The sequence below is a fragment of the Pygocentrus nattereri genome, chromosome 9 (assembly GCF_015220715.1).
Source record: "Pygocentrus nattereri isolate fPygNat1 chromosome 9, fPygNat1.pri, whole genome shotgun sequence".
Classification (NCBI taxonomy): domain Eukaryota; kingdom Metazoa; phylum Chordata; class Actinopteri; order Characiformes; family Serrasalmidae; genus Pygocentrus; species Pygocentrus nattereri.
In genome coordinates this window covers 22,514,387-22,531,604 of record NC_051219.1, presented here as the reverse complement: position 1 = coordinate 22,531,604, position 17,218 = coordinate 22,514,387, and the positions used below count along the sequence as shown (strand labels likewise).

Genomic DNA, 17,218 nt, shown 5'->3' with positions numbered 1-17,218 from the left:
AAAATAATACTTTTTTTCAAAACGAATATGAAATTAAATGTGACTGTGCAAAATTTACGGACAGGCCAATAATCTGAATTTCTTCTGCCTATTTTAATGATCAAACAGCCCAATGTTAACATAGCATACTTATAAATAGCCTACTTTGAAGACAGTTATGTTTTTAATTCATTCACAGGATTGTCCTATTAGGTGGGGTACTACACAGAAGATGATAGAACGCGTTCGCGAGCAAACCCCAGGCATTAGAAGAGTGTTGGATGACGGGGCAGCCAACATTTGATTCCTACTTGGCAGTACGTCGAAGTCCTAGAATCAGTTAATGCAGTGCTGAAGAAAGTCGCGGATTTTGCAGATGCACTGTCTTCAGAGAAGACGGTCACAACGTCCTCTGTGAAACTGGTCTTACAGTTACTAAGTGAGGATCTTCTGCTCCTAACCAAAGAAGACACAGAGTTGACGCGCAACCTGAAAATAAAAATTACCGGAGGCTTGGAAGACAAATACAATGCACCTGCAACACAGCGACTGCTGGCAAAGGCCTCATTCCCCTATTTCATGGCATGGTGGTCCATGGCCAAGCAGCTGCATGTAGGCCTTACAGCATCAAGCACAATGCCAGGCATTAAATGAATCTCTTCATACAGCACTTAAATGAGCATTGAATTAAGTATTGTTTGCAATATATTGTGCTACACTTATATTTATTTTATTGTATTGCAGTTTACTGTATTGTATTGTATTGTATTGCATTGTATGGCACAGAGTTCTGTGTTCAACTCTGTTCCTTTTCTCTTGGTGTCTACAGTGACTTTTTGTTTCTAGCAGTATCTGAGCTCAGGACTGTCTTTCTCTAACCTATTGGTAACTAGCAAAGATACTTTCTCTAGACAGACAAAGCACTTCTTGTAAGTTGCTCTGGATAAGAGCATCTGCTAAATGCTGTAAATGTAAATGTAAATGGAGGACGGATAATGATATGGGGTTGTTATTCAGGGGTTGGTCTAGACCCCTTAGTTCCAGTGAAGGCAAGGAAGTCTTCAGCACCAAGACATTTTGGACAGTTGTATGCTTCCAACTTTGTAGATACAATTTGAGGAAGACTCTTTTCTGTTCCAACCTCCAGTAAAAATTCCCAAAGACACTTTCCAAATTCTTGTGGAAAGTTTTCCAGAAGAGTGGAAGCTGTTATGGCAACAAAGGGAGACCAACTCCATATTAATGTCTTTGGATTTAGAATGTGTAGGTGTCCAAATACTTTTGTCCATATTGTGTATATTATGCTTCATTTTTTAAATATGTAGAAACCAACCAATCTACAGTATTATGCTGTGAAGTTTGCAGAAAATGCCACAATGTAATGTGTTCTTTTTAATGGATGTGTTAACTTATTGTTTTTGGATTTATTTACCCTGAATGTTATTAGCTGTACTAAAAATATTAGCTCTAGGTCTGTAAATTGAACATATCTGCTCTATGTATATATCACTGAGCATTATTTGCTGTAGGAATGTATGATTGAATATATCAGCTGTAGGATTTTGCAGTGAAGCTTGTTTGGCAAATACAGCAGCTGCCAAGCCAGCGTCACTCAGCTGGAACTTAAACAAGACCATCATCAGTGTTTTCAGCAGAGGACACATGGAGAGCTCACTGTATTTTACCTTTAAAAGTGACAGTTTGGTGACAGTTTCTTTTTTACCGTTTAGCCCAAACATAGCTGATTAGCCAGGATGTGTTCGTTGTGAGAAATGTGCGGTGAAAATGAGACTATAAATTAAACAAGGTTTATTTTTCAACTTCATATTAAACACTTCCTAAAATGTGGAACTGGATGGTGGAACTTCATCCCCATGGTCTACACGGATGGAGAAAGAACATAAAGTCAAGCTCCTGCAGGCTGATTAAAGAGCCAAATTATAGCAGCAGCTACATGAATAAAGCAGCATTTTCACTGTATTATCAGCTTTAAGTTTTCTGTGATCATATAAGCTCATCCAGGTTTATAGAAAATACAACCCACTAGAAACTTCCTCCCCTGGTCATGCAGTAAAGTTATTGCTGTCTGGATGTGAGAGCTCTATCACTGAGGTGATGTGTATGTGTTTTATTACAGTCATCCTCCTGTTACACTAATTCAATCCATATACGGTTTATCTCAGCTCCTTTAGTCTAGGAGACAACCTCACACTTTCCTGACGTGTCAGCAAAGAAGAAGCATTGGGCCTCATTATCCAACATCTTTTTAAGTTTATTCTTAAATGTGTTCTTGAGAAAGTTCCTAAAAAATCTGCAGCAGATTCACATAAAGTGCAGAACTCACCTTTGTGCTCTTGAGTGTGTGTAGATTCTGTTCGTACCGAAGAACAAATCCTAAATAATTACCAATGGAATCTCTGTGAAAACTGTGTAGGCTCTCTCTTGGGTCTGCTTCGTTTTATCGGTGTGCCATAGTGGAGACACTGAGTGCTGCTTCCTTTGCTTTGGGTATGGCAGAACTCCCTGCAGCACACAATGTGGTCAATGCCAGCGAAGGTTCTGTTCATAATCGCCGGAGCTCTGATGTTCTCACTTTATTGAAAACATCCATTGTGTGCTTCCTCCAGCAGGCCACTTTACTAGAAACACCCTCCTTGTGCTTCCATTAACTGGCCACTTTATTTAAAACACTCACCTTGACCTTACTCTAACTGTCCACTTTATTAGAAACACCCACCTTGTGCTTCGCATGACTACTGCCTTCAAACCAACCACTGCAACCAGCTAGCAAGTCCAAGCAACTGCTTAGAATAACATAACCACATAGCAACACCCTAGCAACCAACTGGGACCTGCTTAAGCAACACTCTCATAATTTTCATCACTAAACGCACTTCTCTAGTTTTATTGCTTTTATTGAAGTCTGAAGAGGAGTAACGGGTAGAGAGAGGTGTGGACGGCACGAGTGTAAGACGGCATTGAGGTCATTCATCAAAGCAGGACAGGGTGATGGCCAAGGCTTGCAGTGCGCACAAGGGGGAGCTGTAATCCAGCACAAAGCAATTGTCATCCACACGACCGAACTGCATCACCAACTCGTCCGCTGTGGAGACAAGAGAGATTCGTCAGACCCCCAACATGACAGAGAGAGAGTGGGCTAAGTAGCTATGACAGAAAGAGACAGAAAAAGAGAGAGAGAGGGAAGATAAAGACACAGTGAGAGGAAAACATCCATCCAAACACAGACTGAGAGAAAACGCTCACGACTGTCAGCACAGACAAGCTAGCAGTTCTTCACTGAGCCCTTTATGGCCCGTTCATTAAAGTCCATTACATATGCTCCTTGTTCTAGAGGTATAAAGTTGATGAGCCACACCATTAAGGTATGGGAAAGAGTTGTTGAAGCAAGGCTAAGGTGAGGGGTTCAGATCAGTGAGCAGCAGTTTGGTTTCATGCCCAGAAAGAGGACCACAAATGCAATTTTTGCATTGAGAGTGTTGGTAGAGAAGTACAGAGAAGGTCAGAAGGAGCTACATGTCTTTGTGGATCTAGAGAAGGCATATGATAGGGTGCCAAGACAGGAACTGTGGTATTGTATGAGGAAGTCAGGTGTAGCTGAAAAGTATGTTAGGGTGGTGCTGGACATGTATGAGGATAGTGAGACAGTGGTAAGGTGTACAGTTGGAGTGACAAATGGTTTCAAGGTGAAGGTAGGGTTACATCAGGGATCAGCTTTGAGCCCCTTATTGTTTGCAATGGTGATGGACAGGTTGACAGATGAGGTTAGGCAGGAGGCTCCATGGACCATGATGTTTGCAGATGACATTGTAATCTGTGGTGAGAGTAGAGAGCAGGTGGAAGAGAATCTGGAGAAGTGAAGGTTTGCACTGGAGAGGAGAGGAATGAAGGTCGGTAGAGACAAGATGGAATACATGTATGTGAATGAGAGCGAGGCAGGTGGAAAGGTGAAGATGCAAGGAGTAGAGGTCGTAAAGGTGGATGACTTCAAATATCTTGGGTCAACCATCCAGAGCAATGGACAGTGTAGAAAAGAGGTGATGAAGAGGGTGCAGGCAGGATGCAGTGGGATGAACCTCAGAGAAGGTTTATGGATGTAGTTAAGGTGGACAAGGAGATGGTTGGTGTGAAAGTAGAGGAGGCAATGGATAGGGCAAGATGGAGGCAGATGATCCGCTGTGGCGACCCCTAAAGGGAGCAGCCGAAAGAAGATTATGATGAGCAATTCCAAACTTTTGAGTGGTAGAGTATTAATCACCATCATGGATGATAAAGTGTTATAAATTATTATTATGATTGTAATAAACAAGCTACAGTCGATAATTTAACACCTTATATTATAATTCTATATAAGTGCATCCCTAAAGCAGAGTGAAGCAGTGTGTATCTGTGACTGCCCTGAACTTTCTGTCGTCCTCGAGCTCCAGGAACATATTGGTGCTCTGACGAGACTCTCCTTGAGGCATTCAAAAGCACCTTGCTGTTCTTTGCCCCAAGTGAAAACCGCTCCCTTTTTTAGGAGAAGTGTGAGTGGTGATGCGATGTCTGAAAATTTTGGCACAAACCTCCTGTAGTAATTACAGAGGCCGAGGAATGCCTGAAGCTCCCGGAGGTTGGTAGGAGGCCTCCAATTTTGAACATCTCTGACCAAAGCTGGGTTTGTCCGAATGCCTTCATTCGATAATCCACACACCATCGCACTCCCCCATCTTTTTTCCTAACTAGGACAACTGGAGAGGCCCACTCTGAGCTTGAGGGAACAACAATGCCTGCATCTAGCATTTTTTGGAGATGATCTTCTTCCTCATTTTGAAACCCCAAAGGAGTGTGCCGTACTGGCTGCCGAACAGGCTTAGCATGTCCAGTGTCAATGTGGTGTTTAACTGCTGAGAATGTTCCTAGATCATCATTTGTGGCTGCAAAAACAGACTGATGCTCTATTAGTAAATTAATTAACTTCTGTTGCTGTGTTTCTGTTAGAGCTTCACTGGAGGCAGTATACAGCTCCTTGAGGTGCTCAGGAAGATCAAGAGCACCTATAGTCATTACTCGTCTAATGCTGTGCTCATCCATGACCTCATGACTTGGGTACTGGGTATCTCCATCTGTCTCATGTATCAGACCGGGCTGGCTGAGCAGCAATTCGTTACTTCCTATGTAGGGCTGGCTCTCAATGGACACCATGCAACTTTCCTCCTTACTCTGACTTGCATCAGGGTAGGCCTCCACCAGCAGCCCCAAAAAGGTTCCTCTTGCCAGGGTTTTGCTAGAAGCAGACACATTACACAGCCGTACTGGAATCCGGTGTTTCATCTTAATCATAACACTTCCAGAGGAGAGTCCATCGGCCAGGCAAACAGGCTCCAAAACCGTGGGGACTTCTGGTTTCGGGTTACCCACTACCCCCCACACCCCAGGTATTCACACTCTGGAGGAACTGTGGTATCTCTCTCTAGCGCTACTCTTGAAATTGTAAATCATTTTCAGGTCCACTTTCTTCTGTTAGATAAGCAGGTATAGGCTCTGCCCCAATGAATACCTTACCAGAGGCATGTATAGTAAAGTCAGCAGCCTTGAGGAAGTCCAAGCCCAGCAGGAGTGCATCATGAATTTGTGCAACACATATGTCCCACTGTAGTGTTTTTGTTCCAATCTTAAACTCCACCGTAACACCACCTGTGGCTATCATCTCCTTGCCTGTCTCTGCATTGCGAAGCGACACTTTCTTTAGGCTTGTGTGATTCTTAACTGGAAGTGTGTTGAAGGTTTCCTCTGACATAATTGTAGCCTCTGCCCCCGTATCAATAACTGCATTCACCTGTATGCCGTCCACACTTACTACAATGAGCAGGCTGGGGCCCCTGCTCTCAGCCCGTCCAACGTGGATAACATTTTCTCCAGAGACATTGTCTCCTGGCTTTAGGCAGGACAGCTGATGCTGTACAGAGTCAACCACTTTTGGTTGTACTGCTTTCACTGGCTGTGAAGTCGAAGAGGGGCTAGGCGAGCGTGAGCAGTTCCTCCTAAAGTGTCCTTCCTCCCCACACAGAAAACATGGACCCTTGTTTCTTCTTGTTGGACTAGGGGACTGTAGTCTGGTTTTATTCATACCACAGTAGGGCTGCTTGGTGTTTCCACCTTCATGCCCAGCAGCTCCACCGAAAACGGAGAGCCAGTTGTTCTTTCAGTAGGAAGTAATCCTCACGAACATGCTCAGGAAGGGAACACAAGTACCGGACAGCTACTCCACGTAGACATTCATGCAATTTATCAACTCGATCGGCACTACTCCATCTATATATAGTAGACTGGCGCTCAAAGGGAATGATGAAAGAATCCCAGTCCTCTTTACCATCGTATGTATTGAGTTTAGCCTTTGGTCCTTCAGGTGCTCTGACACGAGGAGTAGGGTTATTCTGAGTATCAGAAAAGGCGTGTGAAACTGCACATGCACTGCTATCATGGCGGTAAGTGTTCGGGCTAGCTCCTATGTGGTGTGCTGTACGACCTCTACTTCGGGGTCTCACAACTGGGTCTGGAGTAGAAGTGCTTGTGCCACGTGAGTGACGATTGATTACTGCAAGTTCTGCAGCAAAAAGGTGTTCAGCAGCCGACAGGCTTTCAGCACCAACTTCAGGTGCAATAGTGGCTGGAATCACTGGTTCAGTGCGATGATAAGAGTGTGAATCTTCCCTTACAGGGGTGACTGGAAATTGCTGTCCCAGGGTAAGTAAACCTGCCTCTGCTGCTTCTAGCCTCTGTACTAATGGGCTTAGGAGTTGCTGCATCTGTTTACCTTGTTGATCAAGTATAGCTTGGAGCCATTTTGGGGGTAAGTCTGACTCAGGTGGTGCTGTGGCCCCCAACTCCAAATCTGTGTTGCTCATGTTTTATTATTTATTTTGCAATTAAACTGCCTTATTAATGGTGTTAGCAGTTCAGTATTGACGCTTTCAGGTTCGAAGTGAATTTCTGTTTAATACAGTCTGCAAGAAGGAATTTACACCTTTTTTTTTTTTTTTTTTTTAACGTAGCGCTGAGGGGATTCGCTGCGCTGCGCTGGCGCAGTATCCAATGGAACTATTCTGCTGCTGAGTAACAGCCGCCCTGCAGGTCTGCGTTGTTAGCCCTGTAGTTGCTACAGCAAGCGAGCACATGGGCAGCACATGTGGTGATTCGCACCATAACTAACTTTCGCTTTCTCGCTTGTTAAATGTGTCGTAAAGAATGGAGTTAGTAACAGTCAGTTCCACTAATCATGCATTAATGCACAACTACAGCACTGTATATAAATAGTCAGCTACTTCCCTCTCTCGCACGTCGGGCGGCAGGCTGCTTTTCTCGCACGTCGGGGCGGCAGGCTGCTCCCGTTGTTCCGCGGATAGCAGGCTGCTTCTCTCGCACACCGGGGCGGCAGGCTGCTCTCGTTGCTCCGCGGATAGCAGGCTGCTTCTCTCGCACGTCGGGGCGGCAGGCTGCTCTCGTTGCTCCGCGGATAGCAGGCTACCTTGGTCGCTCGTCTGTTATCCCGCGTTGACACCACTTGTCGTGTTCGTCTATCTCACTGTCATTGGAGGCGTGGAAAGACTCACACAACAACGTCGAACTTTCAGTCGGATGGCGGATTTACTTGTTCTTGACAGCTTGCAACAAGTAGTATACAAAAATAGGTAAATGCTCTTTCTCGGTGCAGCAGGATAGGCTAACCCAACCACACCGAGGAATACGAGCACTCAACTAACTGAAAAAGAAAACTCTTCCCCTCAAAGAAACGTGTAACCATGCTATTGGCTAATGAAGGATTCATACGTAGAACACGTCATAAAAAACACAATAACACAACACAAATAGATAGTTAACAAAATCACTATCATTACAATATGGTAGTTGGGGACGCAGCACTGGACCATAGGTCCCCTTGGAAGTGGCCGCAGCACAGATTCCTTCAGGTCGTCCACCTGGCTGCTCGTTGCTTCCACAGCCTCATCTTCCCCCTCAGTGCTGAGTTTGGAGCCATCAGTGTCTATCTGTGGCTCACTGAGAGCCTGAGGCTCTGGGCTGGGTTCCTCAGGAGCAGCACTGATCTCCTCATCCTCCTGTCCACTGTAGGAGCCGTAGCTCCCTATCCATTTGCTCCTGCCTGGCCTTCTGCATCTCCAGTTCCATCTATGCCCAATCTTTCTGATCCTCCTTTCTCTGTTTTTCAGGTTCCTGGAGCAGATTTTCGTATCTATGCTTCACAGGTTCCTGGAGCACATCTTCATATCTCTGTGTCACATGTTCCTGGAGCAGGTCTTCATATCTCTGCTTCACAGTTTTCTGGAGCAGGTCTTCATATCTCTGCATCACAGGTTCCTGGAGCAGACCTTCATAGCAGAGCAGATCATCCTCTTTATGCTTCTTGTATTCCATCTCTTGTCTTTCATTCCTTTGGTCCACCTTTGTCATTTCACTCTTTTTTTGACCTCACACAACATTTCCATATCAGAGTGCTTTTTGGTCATTGCTTTCTTCTTTCTTCCTGTCTTCATTTATCTTATAATTACTTCCACTTTTCCACTGAGGGTGCTGTTACTCATTCCCTCTTTCTCCTCCTTCCTCTCTTTCTCCATTTTTCTAAAGTTCTCCTCCATTTCTCTGCTTTCCTCCAGCCTTCTCTCTATTTCTCTCTCCTTTTTCTCCATCCTCCATTTCTCTCTCTACAGTTCTTCTTGTTTCTCCTCCAGCTCTCTTTTCGTGTTTTGTATGTTCTTCTTCTTCTTGCTTTTCAATCAGTTTCTCTTTCTTCTTTCTCTGTGCCTGGAGCTCTTTCCTCTTGCTCTCTACACTGCAGAATCTCAGTGGTGTTCTGTGCCATTGTTCAATGCTTTTGATCTCTCTCTCCTTCTGATCATCACCGGTTCCCATTGTTACCTGAATGTCCTCAATCCGGAGCTCCGTTGCCTTCTTCTGCAGGCTTGTCTCCATCTCCATGTGGGACCGGAAGGTAAGCAGGCCTTTCAGTCCAGCTCCTGTCCAGGGTTGCTGCAGAGCATCCATCTATAGCACACAGTACACAGCCAAACTATTCTGTCCTCGCACAAGCGTTCTGGACCATGCTAGACAGATAGCTGACAAAAAAGACTTCAGGCGTTGCGTGCATTTTCATCTTTTATGTAAAACTAGGAAAATAAACATAAACATATACATCAACATTTCGCACAGCTCAAATTTTACGGTCTTTAAATAAACACATGAATTAAACAAAGTGTGTGAACCTTGTCAACTAAACATGATGCAGATTTACCCATTCCTGCTCACACAATCACCTACAGAAGCCTGTTAGCAATCTATGCATTACTTATTAACATTAGCTTACCTGAATAGCTGTTAAGGCAGCTAGAAACATATTCGGCCAAGTTACGGCTAACACAGAAACATTATGCATAGCAACACAACATCTCAATTGTTCCTCCTCAAAACAACGTTCTCATATAATAACAGTAGTCAACTTACGGACAAAGATACTCCAAGGCTTAAAAACGCTGGAAACACTGTCTCTCTGCTGCAGGCGATAATGCTCGACTGACTGACTTTCAGCAAAAAACGAAACCTAACTCAAATCCGACCACAAGGGGGTGGTAAATCAACAGAATATAAACACAAGCCTTTCTTAATGAACAGTACACTCCCCGTCTGGTATATTAATAAATATACCACTCTTATTTAAACATTTGTTTCAGACAAAAGTACTATCACATCAGTAACAGGCCTAAGATATGTTTTAACAGTGCCTTGTTTTACGATGCTAACCTCAACTTTTCTCACTCTGTTGTCCTCACTGGGAATGGCCTTGACTACAATACCAATTGGCCACTCATTGCGTTTTACTTGATTGTCTTTCAATAGAACAACATCACCTTGTTTGACATTTTGCTTCTCTCCCTTCCACTTTCGTCTTGTCTGCAGTGTAGCAAGATACTCTTGCCTCCATCTTTTCCAAAAGCATCCCACGAGACCTTGCACTTGCCGCCACTGGGCTTTGTAAAGGTCCTTGAGTTCAAAGTCTCCAGGTGGTGTTGGAATAGTACCAGCCTTCTGCGTTAGAAGCATTGCAGGAGAGAGAACTTCAGGTGCTTCAGGATCGTTTGAAACAGGAACTAAGGGTCTGGCATTCATTATGGCCATAACCTCTGCCATAAGCGTGACCAGAACCTCATGTGTGAGGCGGGTGGTTGAGGTTTGCAGTAACAAGCCATCAAGGATGCGTCGAACGAGCCCGATCATCCTCTCCCACACTCCTCCCATGTGAGATGAATGTGGGGCGTTGAATGTCCAGGTGCAGCTTTGGTCCCTTAGATAGCCTTTGATCTCCGGGTCTTGAATGTCGATTTGCAACTCTTTACAGGCGCCAATGAAGTTTGTCCCTTGGTCTGACCGTAAGTGTTTGACAGGTCCTCTGATCGACAGGAAACGACGTAAGGCATTTATAAAACTCGAAGTCGACATTGCCTCTATGACCTCTATATGGACGGCCCTGGTGCTCAGACAGGTAAACATTACAGCCCACCTTTTACAGTCAACGTTATTTGCCCTTGTGCGGTGGAACTTGACATTCCAAGGCCCAAAAACATCCAGGCCTACATGAGTGAAAGGCGGGTCAACCGCAAGCCTGCTGGAGGGCAAGCTGGCCATTTTCTGCACTTCTAAGCGACCTCTAAGTCTCCTACATGTGACACATTTGTGGAGTGTGCTGGAAATGAGTCTCTTGCCACCAACAATCCATAGTCCTGCTGAGCGCAGAGCACCTTCAGTGAACTGCCTACCTTGGTGAGCTACTTGGTTGTGGTAATGTCTAACTAAGAGAATGGCTACATGATGATTACCTGGAATTATCAGGGGGTGTTTCTCCGCATCTAAAAGATCTGCTGCCCGTAAGCGTCCTCCAACCCTTAACAAGCCACCATCAACAAAGGGGTCGAGTTTTCCAAGAGGACTGCGCGAGATGTCTTTTCCTTTTTTAAGGCTTTCAATCTCCTCCTTGTAAGTCTCAGTTTGAACGCACTGAATGATTGCTGTTTTTGCTTGTAAGATTTCTGTAGTACTTGCAAGATTGCAACTGTGCCAACCTTTACAGGCGCTCAAAGCTTTAGAGAACGACTTTGCAACATGAATGAGGGATTTGATTGCTCTTACCAGAGACTTCCAGCTTGAGAAACGTGCAAATCTGTGAGATCCAAGCTCCTTTTCCTCTATTTTCGTTGCTATGGAAACCACTTGTGGACGAATTTCAACATCCGTTGAGGGTTCCACAAGGTCAAAGGTCTCTTCGCTCTGCGCTGGATCTCTTGACTCGGTCTCAGATAGTGTGAGAAACCGAGGCCCAGAGAGCCAGGTGGTCTGTTGCAGTTGGGCTGCTAATACAGCTCTCGTCCCATGATCTGCAGGGTTCTGGTCAGTAGTGACATAATGCCACTGGTCTGGTTTGGTAATCCTGCGAATCTGAGCAACTCTGTTGGCCACATACACGTAGAATCTCCGGGTGACATTATGAATGTAGCCTAGAACTACTCGGCTGTCCGTGTAGAAGTTCACTGTATCAAACTGAATGTCGCTTACCTCCATAATCACTTGAGTCAACTCCACTGCTAATACCGCTGCACATAATTCCAAGCGTGGGATAGTGTGCGCAGATGAGGGTGCTAACTTTGATTTCCCCATGATAAATCCAACATGACATTGGCTACCAGTGTCAATGACCCTGAGGTATGCTGCAGCTGCTATTGCTGTTGTCGAAGCATCTGAGAAGATGCATAGTTCCCTTCTCTGAGCATGTGATGATGAAACTGGAACAAATGGCCTGTGGATCTGGAGATGCTCGAGAGCGGTAAGTGAGTCAGTCCACCTTAACCACTCTGCCTCCCGGTCCACTGGTAAAGGCTCATCCCAATCTTGCTGTCCAACCGTTAACTCTCTGTACAATGCCTTTCCCTGGATTGTAACTGGAGAAGCAAATCCAAGGGGATCGTAGAGGCTGTTGACAACAGAAAGTATTCCTCTGCGGGTAAAGGGTTTGTTGTCTTTAGCAACTCGAAAGGTGAAACAGTCATTTTCCAGGTTCCAGCCAACTCCGAGGCTTCGCTGAAGAGGTAGAGGGTCAACATCCAAATCCAAATCTTTGAGATCCGCTGCTCTTTCTTCTGGGGGAAATGCATTCATCACATGACTGACGTTCGAGGCTATTTTGTGAAGCCTTATATTTGACTCTGCCATCATGCTTCTTGCTCGTGTTAAGAGCTCAATGGCTTCGCTTTCACTGCACACAGAGGCCAGTCCATCATCCACATAGAAATTGCGCAAGATGAACTGCTTTGTGTCGAAGCCATACTCTTCTTCCCCAAGTTCAGCTGCTCGTCTTAGGCCATAGATTGCAATAGCCGGGGAAGGACTGTTCCCAAAAACTGGCACCTTCATGCGAAACTCCATGATTTCTTTGCTAAGGTCATTATCTTGGAACCACAGAAACCGGAGATAATTTCTGTGACTTTGCTTGACTCTGAAGCAGTAAAACATCTGCTCCACATCTACAGTGACCGCAACTTGTTCCTGCCGAAAGCGCAATAGAACCCCGAGCAGCGTGTTGTTCAAGTCAGGCCCCCTAAGTAGAATGTCATTTAGGGAAATACCTTTGCATGAGGCGCTTGAGTCAAAAACAACTCGTATTTTGCCTGGTTTCTGGGGGTGGTACACTCCGAATGTTGGTAGGTACCAGCATTCTTCCCCTGGTTCGAGTGGTGGTGCCTCTTCTGCCTGGTCATTATCAAAGATTTTCTGCATGAATTCAATGAATTGCTCTTTCATGTCTTTTCTTTTCTCTAGTGTCCGTAACAGAACAGTGAGTCGCTTTAAGGCCTGTTCTCTGTTGTTGGGAAGTAGAGGACGTGGCGTACGGAATGGTAGCGGCGCCACCCAGTGATTGTCATCATCCATATAAACTTCTCTGTCCATAATTTCAAGAAAAATCTTGTCCTCAATAGACAAGGCTGTTTTGTCATCATCAGGATTTCTTTGGAAAACATTAAGTCCCAGGTTGTCTGTCAGTTTGAGTGGAGCTGTTTGTATGATGTCAGATGCGTGGTCTGTAGTTTGCTGGATGGGAGCACTAAACTTCTCTTTCACGTGTATTGTACTAAGACAAGGCTCAAGAAAGGAAGTGCGCCCATTGTTTAGCACATTTGTTTTGTAGACGTTCACCTTTGTTCGTTTGTGCACCCCTCCAAGGCACACCTCGCCTACAATGACCCAGCCCAAATCTAGCCGCTGGGCATATGGTGTGTTGTGTGGACCATTGTACTGTTCGCGTACTTTGTGCACTCTCAGGACATCTCTCCCCAATAAGAGAAGGATGGGCGTTTCTGGCTCAATCGGTGGTATTTCACCTGCAACAGGAGCTAGGTGAGGGAAATGTTGCACAATGTCAGGCGTAGGAATTTCTGAGCGATCATCTGGCATAGTATTGCATTCTAAAAGAGGTGGGAGTGGTACATGAGTCTTTCCATCTAGAGACGAGACAACAAAATTGTGAGCTTTCCTCCCTGTTGCCTCCTTTATTCCTGCACAAGTCCTTAGAGTGTAAGTGGAGGAGACTGCACTAATGCCAAACAGATCAAAGAAGGCTGTCTTCGCAAGAGATCGGTTGCTTTGGTCATCTAAGACCACATACATTTTTTGGACTTTGTTGGGCTCATTAACAGGGTACACGCTCACTAAGGAGATTTTTGAACATGACCTGAGTCCATGAGATGTGTCACAGATTTCTGTACATTTTGAAATAACTTCCGGAGACGGGCTATTTTCTTGCTCCCCGCCATGCTCTTTCCGTGTCGTTTCAACCTCTGTAACCCAAGGAGCTGGGCCAGGATGTAAAGCAGTAAGGTGCTTGTCGCTATTGCACTCTTTGCACTTCACGGCAACTTTACAGTCTTTGGCCAAGTGCTTAGTGGATGCACAACAACGATAACAGATAGAGTTTTCTCTTAGATAAGCTTTTCTATCATCTAAGTGTTTGACTCTAAACCCTCGACATTTTGCCAAGGGGTGCGGCTTACTGTGAATAGGACACCGCTCTGCCGGCTCCTCTATTTTCTTTACTGATGCACTATTGTGGAGCGCAGGTGCAACTGCAACTTCAGTTTTTCTCACTGACACTGTTTTGTAATTGTTGTGTCTTAGCGGTTTCTCTGGCTTTACATGGGTGTTAGTACTGCATGTAGAGAACACAAAACTTGGATCATTACGGGTTTTTGCTTGACTGCATATGAAACTTACAAAGTAGCTGAAGGGTGGAAAGGGAACATTATGTTCTTCCTTGTACTTAGAGCCCTGTGTAATCCAGCGTTCTTGTAAGCCATAGGGAAGCTTTTCCACAATTGGGTTAACCCCCCTAGCTGTGTCAAGGTAGGCTAAACCTGGTAATTTTCCACCTGACTTAGCTGCCTGAACCTCCATTAAAATATCCCCCAGTTCCCTAAGACACTGGTTGTCTTTGTTAGATATTTTTGGAAAAGTCTCTAGCTTTAGCAGAAGTGCATTCTCTATGATCTCAGGGGAGCCATATGTATCATCTAGCCTTTGCCACACCATAGCGACACCTGATGTTGGATTGTGGACATGGACTGACCTGATTCGCATGGCTTGTGGAGATGAGTTTGGACCGAGCCACTTTATCAGTAGGTCAAGTTCCTCTCGTGCTGTTAAGTTGAGCTCTCCAGTAATGTCTTGGAAGGACGTTTTCCAGGCCCAGTAGTTTTCTGGACGGTCGTCAAATTTCAGTAGCCCTGAGCTTACCATCTCTCTTCTTACAAGATATTTGGTGAGATCCGTTATTTGTGCTGGTTCACACGCGTAATCTCTAAGACTGGATGAGTGAGACATTGGAGCAGGAACCCAAGGTGAGTAGCCTCTGTTTTGTGCACCAGGCATTCCCTCATCTTTAATGCAGAGCTTAGATAAACGGGGCTCCTGATCATGAACTGGATACCACTGAATTGGGTCGGGGTGTGCTCGTTCTGCACTCATAGGCAAGGCAGGTGATTCCTGTGAGACCGGAGCTTGCTGCTGAGCGTTTGGTGTCACGTAGTGGGCCTGCACATACTCATTTGTGCGTTGAGTGTGATCCTCAGGATATATTTGGGATATTCCTTCCAGTGTGTCTGGCTCTATTGCTGCTGCGGCTTCATAGACTGCTGCTTCTGCTGAGGCTGCTTTAGCGCTCCTGTTTACTTTTAGGACATACAGATTCGCTTCCAACTCCGCTTTGCGCTGTTCTGCTTCAGCTAACGTTTTTTGATTTTCAGCTTCAATGCGGGCTTTTTCTTTCATCATCTCCGCTTCTTGAGCTGCATACTTGGCTTCTACCAGGGCCGCCTCTGCCTTAGCTTTTGCCTTGGTAGCTGCTGCACTGGCTGAGGACCTACTTGATCTTCCAGATGACTTGGACCCTGCAACTTGTGACATGACCTCATAATCTCCAGTTCGGTCTGCTTGCCTTTGTTGGTCCATGATGTTCTTGTCGTGGTCGCAGTGTGTGGTCGACAGTGGTTCTGGTTCTAGCCCGCTGTGTAACTGTCCTTTTACTATTCTGTCCTCGCACAAGCGTTCTGGACCATGCTAGACAGATAGCTGACAAAAAAGACTTCAGGCGTTGCGTGCATTTTCATCTTTTATGTAAAACTAGGAAAATAAACATAAACATATACATCAACATTTCGCACAGCTCAAATTTTACGGTCTTTAAATAAACACATGAATTAAACAAAGTGTGTGAACCTTGTCAACTAAACATGATGCAGATTTACCCATTCCTGCTCACACAATCACCTACAGAAGCCTGTTAGCAATCTATGCATTACTTATTAACATTAGCTTACCTGAATAGCTGTTAAGGCAGCTAGAAACATATTCGGCCAAGTTACGGCTAACACAGAAACATTATGCATAGCAACACAACATCTCAATTGTTCCTCCTCAAAACAACGTTCTCATATAATAACAGTAGTCAACTTACGGACAAAGATACTCCAAGGCTTAAAAACGCTGGAAACACTGTCTCTCTGCTGCAGGCGATAATGCTCGACTGACTGACTTTCAGCAAAAAACGAAACCTAACTCAAATCCGACCACAAGGGGGTGGTAAATCAACAGAATATAAACACAAGCCTTTCTTAATGAACAGTACACAAACAGTGAGACAAAACAGCACACAGTGATCATACAGCTGCATACAGGGATGTTTGAGAACCTTTAAATGAATCTGATCTAAAATGTGAGAGAGAAAATATCTATATATTTAATCAAAGACACAAAGAACCAAAAAAAGGCAGAAATGAGACCAAAGTACTATGAAACACTTCAGCAATATAAGAAAACTATATACTGAGAAAATTTGAACCCTCTAAAAACACCAGAAAACCAGGAGATACAAACAGAATGAAAACACACGGAAAACATACTTTGAAACTGCATTTAAAGAAACTGTCACGCAGTCAACGGGAAGATCGGACTTCACTTCCCAGAGTGCTCGGGGGGAGTACGTGATCTTCCCTCGCACCTGTCAGTGATCACAGACGCCGGAATACTGATCACCTGCACCTGACGGACTCCAGTTTCAACCTTTATAAGCTGGGACTTTAGCGAGGTGTTGTTTCGATGCGATTACTGAGTGGTTTCTCTACGTTGTGTTTCCTGTGTATCGACCTTTTGCTATTTCTGACCCGGTTTTGCATATTGTTTTGCCCTCATGTACTTCTGCCTCTCTGGACTGTTTTGTGTCATGATTTCGGACTGAACTCGGGCTTCGATTTGTGTTTTTTCCCTCTGGGGATTTTCCTGATTATCTCTGGCATTAAACCTCATCACCTTTTGCCCGCGAGCGTCTGCTATTCTGTCCGCACATTACAGAAACCCCAGCAGAAAATCTCACATCCAACCAAAATTACATACATTTTTTATTCGAACTTCTCAAATCTGATAACAAAAACAATCAAAACCCACTAGATAACGAAATAACCCCAGAAGAACTGGCCAATGCCCTCCAAACCTAAAAACAAAGAAAGCCTGCATGAGATGTTGAACGGCAGCTCTCCTGACCTGCACAGGGCCTTACTAAAACTCTTTAATCTGGTTCTTCAAGCTTCAAATTAGGGGACTAATTTCCCTGATCTACAAGAGTGAAGGCAAATTT

General features: G+C 44.8%; 1 protein-coding gene across 2 annotated transcripts; it reads right to left on the bottom strand.

Moving 5' to 3' along the window:
* Positions 1-2,043: 2,043 nt before the first annotated feature.
* LOC119263977 lies at positions 2,044-16,103 on the bottom strand. Of its 2 annotated transcripts, none has more exons than XM_037540888.1 (2): positions 14,657-16,095; positions 2,044-3,082 (listed from the first exon to the last, which is right to left on the bottom strand). In XM_037540888.1, the coding sequence occupies exons 1-2, from the start codon at positions 15,535-15,537 to the stop codon at positions 3,046-3,048; spliced, it is 918 nt and encodes a 305-aa protein (XP_037396785.1). In that variant the 5' UTR covers positions 15,538-16,095; the 3' UTR covers positions 2,044-3,045. The 2 variants fall into 2 exon arrangements, with proteins under 2 accessions (XP_037396785.1, XP_037396784.1); XM_037540887.1 differs by lacking the exon at positions 2,044-3,082 and having other exon boundaries at positions 9,677-15,708; positions 16,043-16,103.
* Positions 16,104-17,218: the final 1,115 nt, after the last annotated feature.